General features: G+C 38.4%; 1 protein-coding gene across 2 annotated transcripts; it reads left to right on the top strand.

Moving 5' to 3' along the window:
- Window positions 1-4743: 4743 nt before the first annotated feature.
- On the top strand, window positions 4744-11336 carry snx10a (sorting nexin 10a). 2 transcript variants are annotated; one of them, XM_041808092.1, is made up of 7 exons: window positions 4744-5071; window positions 6992-7037; window positions 7202-7288; window positions 7375-7475; window positions 8980-9078; window positions 10493-10702; window positions 10801-11336. In XM_041808092.1, the coding sequence occupies exons 2-7, from the start codon at window positions 7005-7007 to the stop codon at window positions 10940-10942; spliced, it is 672 nt and encodes a 223-aa protein (XP_041664026.1). In that variant the 5' UTR covers window positions 4744-5071; window positions 6992-7004; the 3' UTR covers window positions 10943-11336. The 2 variants fall into 2 exon arrangements, with proteins under 2 accessions (XP_041664026.1, XP_041664027.1); XM_041808093.1 differs by having other exon boundaries at window positions 10804-11336.
- The last annotated feature ends 4287 nt before the right edge of the window (window positions 11337-15623 follow it).

A 15623-nucleotide genomic window follows, 5' to 3' on the forward strand; every position in this document is an offset into this window, starting at 1 on the left:
CATAATGTAACATATGGTTGATTTTCATATTGTATCATGATGTGCACTTTTATATTATATCATATTGTGTTGTATCAGATTGTTCAATATTGTACCATATCATATCATAAATCACATCATATATCATAAAATAACATATATATCATCTTATATATGATCATATATCTTATCATGTATCATCATATATGTCTATCATAAAGAATCATGTTGTATCATATTTATCATCATATATAATCATAACATATATCTATCAAATCATATATTATCACATCATATAAACATATAGTATCATATCTTATCATGTGTCAACATATATGTCTATCATAAAGCATCATAGTGTAACATATATATAACATATACAAATCATATCATAAATTCATATATCATGCATTATCATTACACATCATGTCATGTCATATCATACACCATCAGTTCATATATCATGTATCATTGTATCACATATCATCAAATCATATCATCATATACATCATATAAGATCATATCACAAAAAATATACTTGTTAATTATACAGGATCTGTTAAAAAATGTGATAGTTGTTAAGGTGTCATTTTGTATTGCTTCATATTGTATAATTTTGTACTGAATCATAAGTAGCACATCTCAAAAAATTTGAATATCATGAAAAAGTTGAAAAGTTTCCTTACTCATTTCAGAAAGTGAAACCCATATATTATAAAGACTTGTTACACATAAAGTGAAGTCTTTCAAACCTTTATTTCTTGAAATTTCGATGATCATGGCTTACAGATAATGAAAACCCAAAATTCAGTGTCTCCGAAAAATTAGAATATTCCATAAGATCAATAAAAAAGGACATTTTAAACAGAAATGTCAGGCTTCTGAAAAGTATGTTCATTTCTATGCCTTCAATACTTGGTTGGGCCTCCTTTTGCATAAATTACTGCATCAATGCGGCGTGGCATGGAGGCGATCAGCCTGTGGCACTGCTCAGGTGTAAATGAGGCCCAGGTTGCTCGTGGCCCTCAGGTCATCTGCTTTGTTGGGTCTGGTGTCTCTCATCTTCCTCTTGACAATACCCCATAGATTCTCTCTGGGTTCAGGTCAGGCCAGTTAGCTGGCCAATCAAGCACAGTAACACCATGGTCACTGAACCAGCTTTTGGTACCTTTGGCAGTGTGGGCAGGTGCCAACTCCTGCTGGAAAATGAAATCAGCATCTCCATAAAGCTTGTAGCACTTGCTTGCTAGCATGAAGTGCTCTAAGATTTCCTGGTAGATGGCTGCACTGACTGTAGACTTCAGAAAACACAGTGGACCAACACCAGCAGATGCCATGGCAGCCCAAATCATCACTGACTGGGGAAACTTCACACTGGACTTCAAGCAACGTGGATTCTTTGCCTCTCCACTCCTCCTCCAGACTCTGGGACCTTGATTTCCAAATGACAAACAAAATGTACTTTCATCTGAAAAGAGGACTTCGGACCACTGAGCAACAGTCCAGTTCTTTTTCTCCACAGCCCAGGTAAGACGCTTCTGGCGTTGTCTCTGGTTCAGAAGCGGCTCGACACGAGGAATGCCAAATTTGTAGCCCATGTCTAGGATTCGTCTGTGCGTAGTGGCTCTTGATGCGCTGACTCCAGCCTCAGTCCACTCCTTGTGAAGCTCCCCCAAATTTTTGACTGGATTTTGCTTGACAATCCTCTCAAGGCCGGTTCTCCCTCATGCTGGTGCACCTTTTCCTTCCACACTTTTCCTTCTACTCAACTTTCTATGAATATGCTTGGATACAGCACTCTGTGAACAACCAGCTTCTTTAGCAATGACCTTTGACCTTGCACCTCCTTGTGGAGGGTGTCAATGACTGTCTTCTGGACATCTGTCAAGTCTGCAGTCTTCCCCATGATTGTGTAGCCTACTGACCCAGACTGAGAGACCATTTAAAGGCTCAAGAAACCTTTGCAGGTGTTTGGAGTTAAACAGCTGATTAGGGTGTGACACCATGACTTTCCAATATTGAACTTTTTCACAATATTCTAATTTTCTGAGACACAAAATTTTGGGTTTTCATTATCTGTAAGCCATAATCATCAACATTTCAAGAAATAAAGGCTTGAAATATTTAACTCTATGTGTAATGAGTCTATATAATATATGGGTTTCACTTTCTGAAATGAGTGACAAAAATATTGAACTTTTTCATGATATTCCATTTTTTTTTTAGCTGTACCTGTATATTCACAATGTATGATGTTGTATTTTATTGATTTCTATCCTATCCTATCCTATCCTATCTCATATAAGCATTTCTAATTCTTATTCAGATTTATGCTGCTGAATGATGTATAAACCTTAACTTTGTTCTGAAAAGCTGGTAAGTTTGAACAAAAATCTCAGAGTGACAAAACGTCCCAGAGAAATAGGTGTGTGTGAGGTGAATGCACTACTAGGCTGTTATCTATGGCTTTGTTTTTCCAGCACATGTTGGTGTCTATAGTCCAGATCATGGGGCCCTTTCCTGAGTCAGTTTGTTGTCTAAAGACCCTTTTGTATTGCACCTATCAGCCATACCCAAACAATCTGATTACCTATAGGCTTGAAACTGAAGGAAAACCTTTCTCCTGTCACCACGCAGGACTGCCTGAGAGTGAACGGGAGCCACTAAAAGACCTCCTATTTTTGATATGAGCAAAGATTAGGTGACCTATATATACAAGTGAGCAGTGTAGGCTCCTTTAAAGCCTCTACGTGAGGCACTTAAGGCCTTACTAGGTGTTTTTTTCTCCACTCTGAGGTTGCAAAGGATTTTCGAACAGATGTCTCATGGGTCAAGGTATGAACCATTTGAAGTTCTTTGTTAATCTGAACTGCTATTATGTTTGGTGTGGGTTTTGTGGGAATAATTCTGCTTTATCAGAGTAAAGTTTGATGTTATCAGCCTTTGTGTAGTAGTGAAAGCTATTGAAAGCAAAAATAGCAATGTCTTTTGGTAAACTAAAGTCTAGTCAGCTTAAGAAAATGAAATAAGATCGAAACTGTTAAAATGCTGGGTGCAGTGTAATTGAACTTTAATACACTGATCACAGAATATCGCTAAATCCTCTTAAGACGTGGTGCTGCTTAACTGTTTCTTTCGCAGTAACCTCTTTTTTCCTCTGTGGGAAATGCTTATTGTGTCTGTATGGTGTCACTGCAGTACCTCAGGAACAGACGTCACTCTACATAGCTGCAAAAATCCTCGTGCATTTCAAACTCTACATTGAAAAATCAGAGTATTCATAGTTAGTTTCAGGTCAACAGGGGCACTGTTTTTTGTAGCTGTTGTTTTTACTGTAATTCCTGTGGATGAAGTCATTTTGCAGGATTATAGCTTCTATTTGTGGGATTTTCTTTTTTGCGTTTTTGTATTGTTCACAAAGAATACAATGAAAATCTTTTAAGTGAAAACAAATCTGTGGGATCCAGTAGTAAAAGTCTGCAATACAATTAGGGCTAGAGCACGTTTTAAAAATCTAGGCCACAATACATACACACTCAATGTTTATTCCCTGCATTTTCCTTTAAAAAGCCCGTTCTTTTAAAAGTTCAGCTATTCTGACATACAATTTTGCTTCTTTGCTTCTTTGCTATTTTAATTTTTCACACTGCTAAAGGCCTATTAAAAGTTTGGCACACTTTAAAAAGAGCTTGAATCAGCGATGAATTTCAAGAATTACCTGCTGAGAATTTATACACTTATGATTTGTGTCTATGATAAATGGGGATTATAACTTCTCAGCATGAGCTAATTAAAAAAAGAAGACTGTCTACATTAGGGGTGTTCAAACTATGGCCTGGGGGCCAAATGTGGCCTACAGTACATTTTTGATTAGCCTGCAGTAAATTCTAAAATGAAAAATAAAATATGGCACGTTAGAACATAAAGCTTGTGCTGGATTTATTGCACAAAATAGTTTCAGCACAAGGCGGTACTACTATACTAATTCTGTAAACAAACATTTTGACAAGAATTTTTTTTTCCTATTTTTTGTAATGAAATTGAGACCGCACTGTGCACAGTAAACATGTTAGCAACAAAAATAAAAACAGTATCTTGTCTTAAAATGACATGATAGCTTATGTTAGCAAATAGCAGTGCCAATGGCTGGAGAAAAAAAAAAGTTATATTTCTGAGATTAAAGTGATACATCTGAAATTAAAGTTATTTTTCTGAGAAAAAAAGAAAGTCATAATTATAAGATTAAAGTAATTTTAATGAGATTAAAGTCATATTTCTGAGATTACTGTCATAATCACAAGAAAAAGCCATATCTCTGAGAAAAAGTCATAATTTTGAGATAAAAGTCATAATTCAGAGGGGAAAAGTCGATATTCTGAGAAAATCATAATTCTGATAAAAAAGGTAATAATTCTTTATAAAAGTCACAACTCTGAAATTCGTGGATTAAAGTGATAAATCTGATGTGAAATTCCAAATTCTGAGAAAAAGTCAGAATTCTGACTTTAATCTCAGAATTATGACTAAAATTATGACTTCAATCTCAGAATCTGACTTAATTCTAATATTTGGAACATAAATTGCATCTAAATAAATAAATTCAGTTGCACTAATCCCCTTTCATACAAAACAGTTTGATTTATTGAGGCCATTAAAGAATTACACATCCTATTAATTTTGCATTCCAGCCTTTTAACCCGCCAGCCAATCCTCCAGCCAGGTGAAACCATTTAAAATTGATCACGTGGTGAAATCATTAAGCACAGGTGCAAAGCCTGACTCATTTCTCTATTGAGGGAAGCCACCGTCTGTCTCTGTGGCTAGGTTGAAATAACATACATGCATTATTTTACCATTTTTATTTAGTATTTAGCGGGTATTTTAATAAGAGTGACATGGTTTACCCTGGGCAGTGAAGAATTAAAGAGGCAGAGGTCACGCTGAGCAGCTAGCAGTTTGTATTAGCAAACAGCTTTAGCATTAAGTAGTTCAGTCTGGGGCAGCGCGAGCCTGAAGCCACACCACTGAGCTGCTCGTGGTTGTTTTTCAAACACTACTGCGGGCCACTGCTCGGGACGGGAAGACGGGAAAGGTAGGTTGAAAGGCAAAATTTAAACAGAGTCCAAACTTATAGCTCCATTGCTTTTAACCTGTTCACATATCTGCTGCTGTGTTCTTAATTAGACTGGTATTAGCCTATTATAATAACTACCTCTGGAATGGTAGCGATCTGTTTATTAAGTTGTAAGTTTTCAATCACTTAAATGAATAATCTTAGCATGATTTTGGCCAGCCAGTCGAAATGATTAACTGGGATGCTGCTGATGCCTGTGTTCTGCACATGTTGATGTTTGAGGCTCTTCCTTACCACTCTGTCATCCACTTGTCTTCTTCCGAAATTTGAGTTATTGCTCTTTTGTTGCATCAGCCTATAATTGCTCCTCTGCAGTGTGACTGTATTATGTAAGCCCTAGTTATTTCCTAAAACTGTGTTTGCTGCAACTTGTTATGCAGAAATAGTGGGGTTGGGTTCAGTGTCACTGAGGTTTCTAACTGTGTTTGTTAAAGCTGTACTTGTAAACAAGCTCTGCTCAGGTTTTACACCTTTGAATGGATTTTCTGACACAGCATGTTGCTGTCTTGTATTAACAGTTTTGGCTCTGTATTTTTAAACTGTTTTGTGTCTGAGACGCATTTTAGCAAGATAATTTTTAAAATGTTCTATAGAATAAATTTGAATGTACTTGATTGGGTGAAAATATGAGGGAAAAGTGTCACAGTAAAACCCAATCTCACTGTAGTCTGCTTTGAAACACATGGCAGAAGTTGTCTGAAAAGGTACATGCATTTAAATTATAAGATTATGATAGTCCCATAAATTTGCAGATATGAATATTAGATGAAGTCCCTCACAGATTTGACCTGCAGTTTATTTGGTGCTACTTTGATGGAGACGGCAAGATCAGCAAAGACAGTGGTTGTGAAAGGAGAAAGCGAGGGAAATTTTCCTTGTTGTAGACAAGGCCACAAGTCATTTCTATGATAAATCGTCCTTGTAGAAAATCTAGATTTTCTCTTCCTCCACCGCTCCTCGTGGGCTTTACCCAGTTTAGCACAGGACGGGCTGGTCAGAAATGCTGCGTCAGAATGAGAAACATTTGGATCATTTGTGCACCAGCGTGTTTTTCCTCACACTCCTCAACACGTGTACTCGTTGACCTATTCCTTGTTCATTCCTTTTTTTTTTTAAACCAGGAAAGAAAATCGGTCAGAATCATAAATTGGCTTTGGTATAATGAGGTCTACTCTATTTTTAGGCCATATCACAAAGCCCTGCATTGTAGGATAAAAAAAGTACATCACTTCAGCTTCTCAGACTCAGAGACTGACGAGATAACTGTTGTAAACAAAAGCTCCACATGCTTAACAGCAGAACAGGAGCTTAAATCATGCTCTGATATTTCAGGTGAAAGTCATATATTCCCTTTAATATTGAGGAATTTAAGCATAGGTCTGACTATCTGTATTTTTTCATGTGCTCTTATCAAAGGGCAAATGTTTGAAAGTTCTTCTGAACTTGCTCCAACTTATTGCAGATCCATCATCATGGAAATATTAATTTAAACAATGGGAAAGGAGCTGGCAGGTCGATAGAGTGCCAGAAAATGCTTTCTAATTGTTCCAGGCTGTACCTGTGAGCTTGAAGGCTTTAAGGGAACCTTAATAGGGACACGCACGCTAAGTCCTACCTTGCCCATTGGTATGCCATATCAGCTCCAAATGTCTGCTCTTTTGAGTTCATGAAGTTTTAATCAGCAGCCAGGCATGTGTTTTGCAAAGCAGATCTAGCATTGATAAATGTGGACTTTGGCTCTTTGAATGGTTATTACTGTAAAACCAACCCGGTCTAATTTTTAAATTAAGCTGTAAAGTTGTTTGTCACGTCGGTAATTAAGGGCAGTTTTTTGCTCATATACCAATTAAGTGACTAATGTAATTTTCTCTGTTGCAGGTTTTTGACGAGTATGGACAGTATCCTGGACAGTCTCTCCACATCTGTAAGCAGCCACCCTGAATCCCTACTGGGGCATCTTTGGGCACTTTTTTTACTCGACATTTTTGTCAAGTGCAGGAGCTGCTAGAAAATTCTTGTTTTTGTCATTGTCATGACTTAAGACCCATGCATCTTCAGATTTGTTGACCTTGTGTTTGGCTTTTATAGGAGTTTATCAGCATATGTGTTCGAGACCCCAGGCTTGTTAGGGATGATTTCTGGCACACACACATCGACTATGAGATCTGTGTCCATGTAAGTACTCTTGGGAAATCTGCTCTCTCTTCTGGATCATTTCACCTTGGAGCCTTTACAAATCTAACATTGGTTTTTCTTTGCAGACAAATAGCATGTGCTTTCGTAAGAAGACTTCCTGTGTGAGGCGGCGTTACAGCGAGTTTGTCTGGCTGCGTCATTGTCTGGAGCAGAACGCTTTGATCATGTATGTCTAAAAGTTTATATTCTAAATTCATATCCTCTATTGCATGGGGGCCCAAACCAGGGGCGGAGCCATACATGTTAAATATCCCGGGCTAAGCCCTAACAAAGGACAGTCCAGGGGCCTGCTTCCAAAGAAAGTTTTGCTTATCTGGCAGTTGTATGAAGAATTTTTACTCAATTTGAAACACAAATTTAGAATCAAAATGCCAACAAATCTGCGCATCATTTGGGTAAAATGATACAGTTCAATCTAAAAAAACCCTCAGTGCTTACATAGTTTTTTTTCTCAATTTTATTGTGCTACAAGTGTCATTATCATTCTAAATTGATAAAGTTCCCTTTTGAAGTTGAATAATGTTCATATGTATTCAATAATGTATATTTCTTTTAGTTACTTTGCATAGTTGGGGTTTGAAGTTAATGTTAAAGTTTACAACTGGAACTAGTTCAAAAAAGGCTAAAATGTATGTTTTTTTTTTTGAAAATTATTAAAAGTACTTTGAATGCAGTGTGCGCACAAGATGTTAATGTTAAAAATGATCAGACTTGTAAAAAAATTATGTTCAGCTATAAGAATCAAATTTTCATGTTATCAGCAAGGCCCAATTGTTTATCACTCATTTCTTTTTCCATCTTTCTATCATAGCATGCATAAGCGACATACTTTCAACCAACCCGAAAGATTGAGTGCTTTTAAGAAAATATTCGGGACTTAAGCCCCCACCTCGCTCCGCCTATATTCCAACATCTCCATTTTTGATTGGCCTGCAGCAAATACAAAAAATAAAATGACCCACATGAGAACATGAAAGTCGTGCTAAACTGAACTACACTTGGTTCTGACACTAGGTGGTGCTGCTGTCTTGATTCTATAGACAAACATTTTGACAAGAATTTATTGATGTGCTTTGTAATTGGTAAATATGCTGCCAACAAAAACAATGGTACCTCGATTCCAGAGCTGTTAAAACAATTTCTAAACTGAAACTGTTCTCATTTAAGGGTAATTCACTTTTTAACACATACCTGCTTTTATTCTAAAAGGAAATGAGAAACAGGATAAATCCAATATTACAACTTGAACTTAACCATGAAAATATCCTACCCTTTTTATAATGGAGACCAGTGTTGATCATTAATATTAGAATAAAAACTATACTCTATTATAATAGAGGCCAGAATTAACCACTATGAGCACAGCACTAGCAATAGTTTGCCTTGTAATAGTGGCGACAAAAACCTTTATTATAGGGCAGGAATGTTGAGCAGACCAGGCTCATGTTGACGGCCCTCTGCTGAATCTGTGCTGAGGTTGGAAAGGACTAGAAAGAAGGGGGGTTAGGGATGAAGAAATGCATGAACAGGAGAGGGGTATTCATAGTACCCATTTATCCTTGAATGTTCTAGTTGTGGCCCTGAGTGAAGAGTTTGGACACCCCTGCTTTGACATTTAATAGATCCCTATTGCTTACAATGTTCTGAATGCATGTTCTACATTGATCCAGAAAGTTACCCAAGTTGCCGCCATGGAACCCGTTCATCAGCTTGAGGAACAAGGAGCAGATCTCTAACAGGATGCAGGGCCTGCAGGAGTTCTTGGAAAAGTGAGTTTCTGGGCAGTTAAAGCGGCGGCAATAATTGGATTATTGTGGTATGTTAGTCATTTAAGACTCTTCTTACAACCCTGTAGGATGTGAAGAAATTATCTGCTGAAGGGTGCTCTTTTGAACTTACAGATGATGTTGCACCATGGGCAAGGCACAGAGGGGAAAAGGGGTACTGATTACCCAGCCCCATATTGGGAAGGGGCCCTTAAGAAGTCTGCACTGAAGTGTCTTTATTTATTTTTTCTTAGTAATTAATGTCATCATTGAACCAAAAGTGACTGAATTGGTCAACAGACTGAAATTTGCATTTGCCCTGTGTAATCTTTCTGGGGGCCCAAAATCCCTTTGCTACACCCCTGTGTTGCACACTGTTTAAATGGTTAAATGTTACCATCATTCAGGGGTGGAAAGTAACTAATTACATTTACTCAGACTAGTGTTACTTAGTTTTTTCCTGTATTTGTACTTCTTTGAGTACATTTGAAATCAGTACTTAAGTTTCAACCAGAGTAACTGCTCTTACTTGGACCCGTAGTCCTTTTAGTCATGTATCTGGTGGATTACTGCTGTGAGGCCCACCCACAGAATTGGTAGGGCCCCTGACAAACCTAGAGAACGGGCCCTCCCTCCCCTGCTGTGTTTTAATGATAGTATGTAGTGTTTGTGTTGGTTTAGTAGCATTGATGCTAGCATCTTAGCTAATGGTTTTCTCACTTTTGACCTGAGAAGTGTAAAACTATTGGGTTCTGATGTTAAAATTATTTATTTTTGCATCTTCTAACCCCTTTAAACTATTTTTTCCTGTTTACATAAATTGTTCCCACTTTTAAACCTTTTCTACCTTTTTTGCCACTTTGTACTCCCTTTTCCCCACTTTTTCTTTCATTTATGCCCATTTCAACCATGTTTCACTAATTGTTATGCCCAATTTAGCCACTTCAAACCCATTTTCCACTTTTAATCTCTTTGCACTACTTTTTCTGGCCACTTTGACCCATTTTTGTGACTTTAAACACCTTTTTTTGCCACTTTAATGTGTTTTCTGCTGCTTCTACAATTCCATTGCATTGTAAAGGATTACATTTTAAATAATTATACTACAGCATAAAAGTATTTGTTTTGGTAAGAGTTTATTCAGGTAAAAAAATAAATATGGATATCACAGCTTAACTTTACAGTGGACCATCATATTGCTGACCCCATGGGCCCTCCACTGGGCTTGGCCCCAGAAAGCTCTCCCCTTTGAGTGGCCCTGCTTATAGTAACTTTAGATAAAATACCTTTGACTTTTACTTGAAGACTTATTGACCAGTACTTAAGTAAAATTTAACCTCAGTAACTGCTTTTACATGAGTGATATAGTTGTGTACTTTTTCCACCTGCCATCATTTAATCCCCTTTTTTCCTTTAGTGTTCTTCATACACCTCTGCTGTTGTCAGACAGTCGGCTCCATCTGTTCCTCCAGTCTGATCTGAGCATCAGAAGGATGGAGCGGTGTGCTCGAGGTAAAACACGCTACTCAGTGGGTGAAGCTATTCAGCGCTCTGGCAGCACCAGCAGTAGCAGCAGCTACATCAGCAGGCTGGAGAAGTCGTCCTCCTGTGACTCTGACAGTGAAAGGTAGAGCTCACGCTAATTGTTCCCTGTGTTTTTTTTTTTTAATTTTTTTTTTTTAAATCATTGTACTTGACAATGACGACCTCCCCTTCCCCTCTCAGCAGCTCCTCTTCGTCAGGCTTTGGGCTGAGTGTGGACACCACGCTGCGAGGAAGCCCCCTCCCGTTCTCGGACTCCCCCGATGAAGACCCTGAGCTGTGCAGCTGTCTCACCCAATCCCAAACCTCGTTAGGTGCGTCCTGAAGCACAGCAGTTTTACCTGACCACCTGCCCTGTGGTCATTAATTTATCTGCTTGTTTGTGATACTACATAGAGCTCTCGCTTTTCTTAATCAGTTAGAGCAGAATGCTTTGTTTTACTTTTGTTATCAGCATTATTGTCAAATTTGTTTTAATCATTTACTTTTTTTCTTAAAGTCATACTTTGTTGATTTAATTGTGTACACAAATACTTCTGTTTTAAAAAAATGTAAAGTAAACTTAAATTTGTGAAAGGAATTCTTAAGTATTAAGTATATTTTTATCTGTACTGAAGCTGTGCTGTGGCTGGCAAAGAATGTGTTTCGAATGAGAGATTTTACAAAAATAAGAATTGTATAATTTTCTAATGAATAAATAGTCCTTTTTATAGAGAGAATCTGTGATGTCTGAAATACTTGCAAGGTTTAACAACCATCACCATTTTTCTTCAGCTTGTCTTTGACCCGTACTGTTGAATCCAGTACTACAGTCATGCATTGTTGTTACAGCCCAGTAGAGGGAGTGTAGACATCACTGGATGACTAGTAAAAGCAGCAGTGGGATGGAGGTCTACAGTGCTGCTGGATGATTCCAACTTCAGATCTAAAATAAGAAATTCTGCACTATTACATCAAAGTTTATGCCCTTTTGTCAAGAAATGTTAGTGTTAACTACATAGAGTGCATGTCAGTAGTTTAAGTCTGAGTTCAGTTAATAATCTTCATCAGGCAGTAAAAATCAGTTTGGTATGTTTTTGAAGAATACTTAAAGGGAACCCTGCAAATAAAGACATGGACTATTAGTGTCTTATATAAGCTGCATAAAACACTGGACTTCTACACTTTGAGAAACTGCAAAAATAGATTTACATGTAGATTGTTGTGCATTCCACTCAGTACTGACATCAAATGGTTGTAGTTCTCGCGTCTAATTGTGCACCTCAGTCTTCCTTACAGTAACTTCTTCCTTATTGCCCTCTTTACTAAAACTGCACCTGGGTTTAAATTAAAAGCCCAAGGATGAAGCAACATTGGAAGAAGGCAATCATTTGACATCACTACCTAGAGTGTATTGCACAATGGCAGCCTACACCTAAAAGTAGTAAAAACAGTATGTTTCTTTGTATAACCAGGAATTGGTTTTAGTACTTTGGACGCCCTCACAGTTTAGCTTAAAGACTCTGTAAAGTGAAATCCAAAATGTGTCTTAACACTTGAATATGGTTGCTTTAAATGTGAAAAGACCATCAGAAAGTTTTTCACCTCTTTCCTGGCTGGGTTTAATTTGGGTGGGGCCAATATGTAGGCTGGTGATGTCATAAGCCCACAGTGGGGAATGACCCCGCCCCCCTAATACTGATATAAAATCACAGAGCAGTGACGTGCATACAGCAAACCTTAATACAGTTTTATATGCACTTTACAGGGTCTTTAATGTGATCGCAGCAAGTGGACAAAAGTTTTTTTTTTTTCATTAAGAGTCATACCTGTGGATCCAAAACTGTATAGGTATCTTTTAGTTGAATGGCAATAAACAAACCATATTTTCTGTAGTTACCCAGGTTAGTCCCACTGAGATCTCTCTATCAAGGCGAGAAGCAATACAAAAATGGTTGTCACAATACCAGAAGAATAAACTTTGCCAAACTGCTATGAAACCTATGTGACACCAAAAAATTAAAACAGAAGTCCAAGATACCAGATTAGGGCACTTTTTTTCTTTTTAAATCAACAATTGATGGAAAGCTCCCACCAATGCACAAAAATATTGGCAATGTTATTGTTTATGTAGGTTGTGAAAATGTTCTTTTATACTAACATTGCCTATATAAAGTATTCAGCCCCTTGGATTTTTTGCCCTTATACTGGTTTTATAAATCAACATGGTCAATATAATTTGGCTTTTAAAAATAAAGACATAAAACCTCTGTCAAAGTGACAACAGATCTCTGGTAAGTTATGTAAATTAAATAAATATATGTAAGGTTAAATATATGACTGCATAAATATTCACCCCCTTCAAAGTGACTGACCTAATTCAACAGAGATCCAACCAATTGGTGCTAGTTTTCTCACAAGGAGGGGGACAGGGATCACCTGAGTGCAATGAATGTGTCTCAAGTGATTGTAGTATGAAGACACCTGGGCCTGGAAGGTCCTGTCACTGGCTAAACAGTATTCCTGACTACCACTACACCACAAAGGCAAAAGAACACTCCAAGTAACTCAGAGAAAAGGTTATTAAAAAGTATAAGTCGGGGGATAGATACAAAAAAATTCCAAGGCACTGAACATCCCCCAGAGTGGACATCTGCCTAGATCAGGCAGTCCTCACTAACTGAGTGACCGTGCAAGAAGGAGACTAGTGAGAGAGGCCACCAAGATACCTATGACTACTCTGAAGGAGTTACAAGCTTCAGCAGCTGAGATGGGAGAGACTCTGCATGCAACAACTTGTGGGCTGGGTTCTGGCAAAGAGAAAGCCACTTTTGAAGAAAACTTACATTAAATGAAGACAAGAGTTTGCCAAAAGGCACGTGGGAGACTCCATGGTCAAGTAGAAGAAAGCTCTTTGGTCTGATGAGACCAAAATGGGGCTTTTTGGCCATCAGACAAGACACTGTGTTTGGTACACACCAAAAACTGCACATCACCACAAACACACCATCCTCACTATGAAGCACAGTGGTGGCAGCATCATTTTGTAGGGATGCCTCTTGGTAGCCATCCTGGAAGGCATGTAAAGATATAGGGTAAAATGAATGCAAAAAAATCCTTATTTAGTCAGCACAAGAACTACAGCTTGGAAGAAGATTTATTTTTCAGCCTATTTTTGACCTGAAGCAGACAGAAAAAGCCTCACAGAAATAACAAGGTGAATGTTCTGGAGAGAGTCAAAGCCCAGACCTCAATCCAATCGAGAATTTTTGACTGGACTTGAAAAAAAACTGTTCATGCCGAATCCCTGTGCACCCTTACAGAGCTTGTACAGTTTTGCAAAGAAGAATGGAGTAAAATTTCAGTGTCCAGATGTGCAAGCCTGATTGAGACCTATCCACACAGACTCAGTGTTGTGATGGCAGCCAAAGGTGCATCTACTAAATACTGACTTGAAAGGGGTGAATATTTATGCAGTCACTTATTTAACATTGCATAGTTTTGTTTAATTGACTTTATTGTGTAGAAATCTGTTTTCACTTTGACATTAAAGAGGATTTTATTTGTCAAAAAAAGTGAAATTATGACCATGATTGGTTTACAAAACCAGTAAAAGGGTAAAACATCCGAGAGGGTGAATATTTTTTTTAGGCACTCTATGTGGATGTATAATTTGAATAATCTCCAGCAGCATTTTGATAATGACAAGCTGGGTCACATTTCAAACCCCTGTCACTCCTTTCCCAGGTGAGAGGTTCTAATTAAAGGAAGATGACAAATTAATTTAACCATTACAGATCACACTTGGGAATCACCTGTAAGAAATAAGACAGCTTCAAACCGTGTGTGTTATAGGGATCTGGGTGGATGCAGGAGTGCTGGACAGCCCTATAAATTGAAAGCTGATGAAAGAAACGAAGGCTCATTAAAGGAGACAGCAGCTGCCCCCCCTCCTTTGAATCCCCCCCCCACCCTCCAACAGCTGAGTTGACGTGGGCTGGCCCTGCAGTAAACCTGGCCTGTCCTGTGTCTCTGTCCTCTTCTCTCCTTCCCCTGGATGGTGCTGTCTCCCTGTGCGCACAGGCCATAATGAAGCTGTCAGTGACTTCACACAGCAGCCACAGAGCAGTACTCACACGGCAAACACGTACATACACACAGAGACGTGTCTGAAAAAACACACACACATATATCTGCTGCTGGGGAAGCTGTGGATGAACGAACATTCTCTCTTTTCCTCATCCACTGTCATTTTCACAGTCCCCCTGGTTTGTGGTTGGTGCTCTCCATCTCTGTTTGCTGTTAAGGTTGACCTTATCAACACACCCCATGACAGGAATACAGCGCCACACACACACATGGTTCAGAGCGAGTCAATTTTCTGACAAAATGAAATGCAACTGCGAGGGGTGGCATCTTGTGTTGGTGTGTATATGTGTGTGCCTTTTTGCAGCGGGGAACATCTAGCATTTGGATATTGAGTATTCACGGTACATGTCTATTTCATCTCGGTAATTTATAACTCAATTTCCAGTGTGCATTGATGCGCTTCATACCTCCAAAACACAAAACAAAGCCCAAACCCAATTGTATTTCAAAGCAATTAGGGTGTCCACTGAGTTGTGAACGCAGCACGTTGCGGCAGCTCTGGGCCCGTGTGAAATTTTTAATTGTTAATTTTCTGTCACATTAGTCAACTTCAGAGCCCGTGGACAGGTGACCGAGCTCCTGTGGGTAAAACGACACTTAACATCATCTCAGTTTTTTGATGCAGCTGTGTAGATGGTGTTTTTATGTGCGAGGGGGAAAAGGTGCCTGTGTATGTGATAAGTTAAATGACAAGATAGTAGATCATATTTACAGCTGTTTTATGGTTGGAATCTCCTTAATGCTTTTCAATATATGTGGTGGACGCCAATATTAGTATTAGTTTATGGGTCTAAATTATTATCTCATTTAGACTTTCACCTGAAGCCGCTGCAGCAAATGGCTTCACCTCTCTGACCCTGCAAAAGCCAACAATGGCA

This window comes from Cheilinus undulatus, linkage group 16 (assembly GCF_018320785.1).
Source record: "Cheilinus undulatus linkage group 16, ASM1832078v1, whole genome shotgun sequence".
NCBI classification, from domain to species: Eukaryota; Metazoa; Chordata; class Actinopteri; order Labriformes; family Labridae; genus Cheilinus; species Cheilinus undulatus.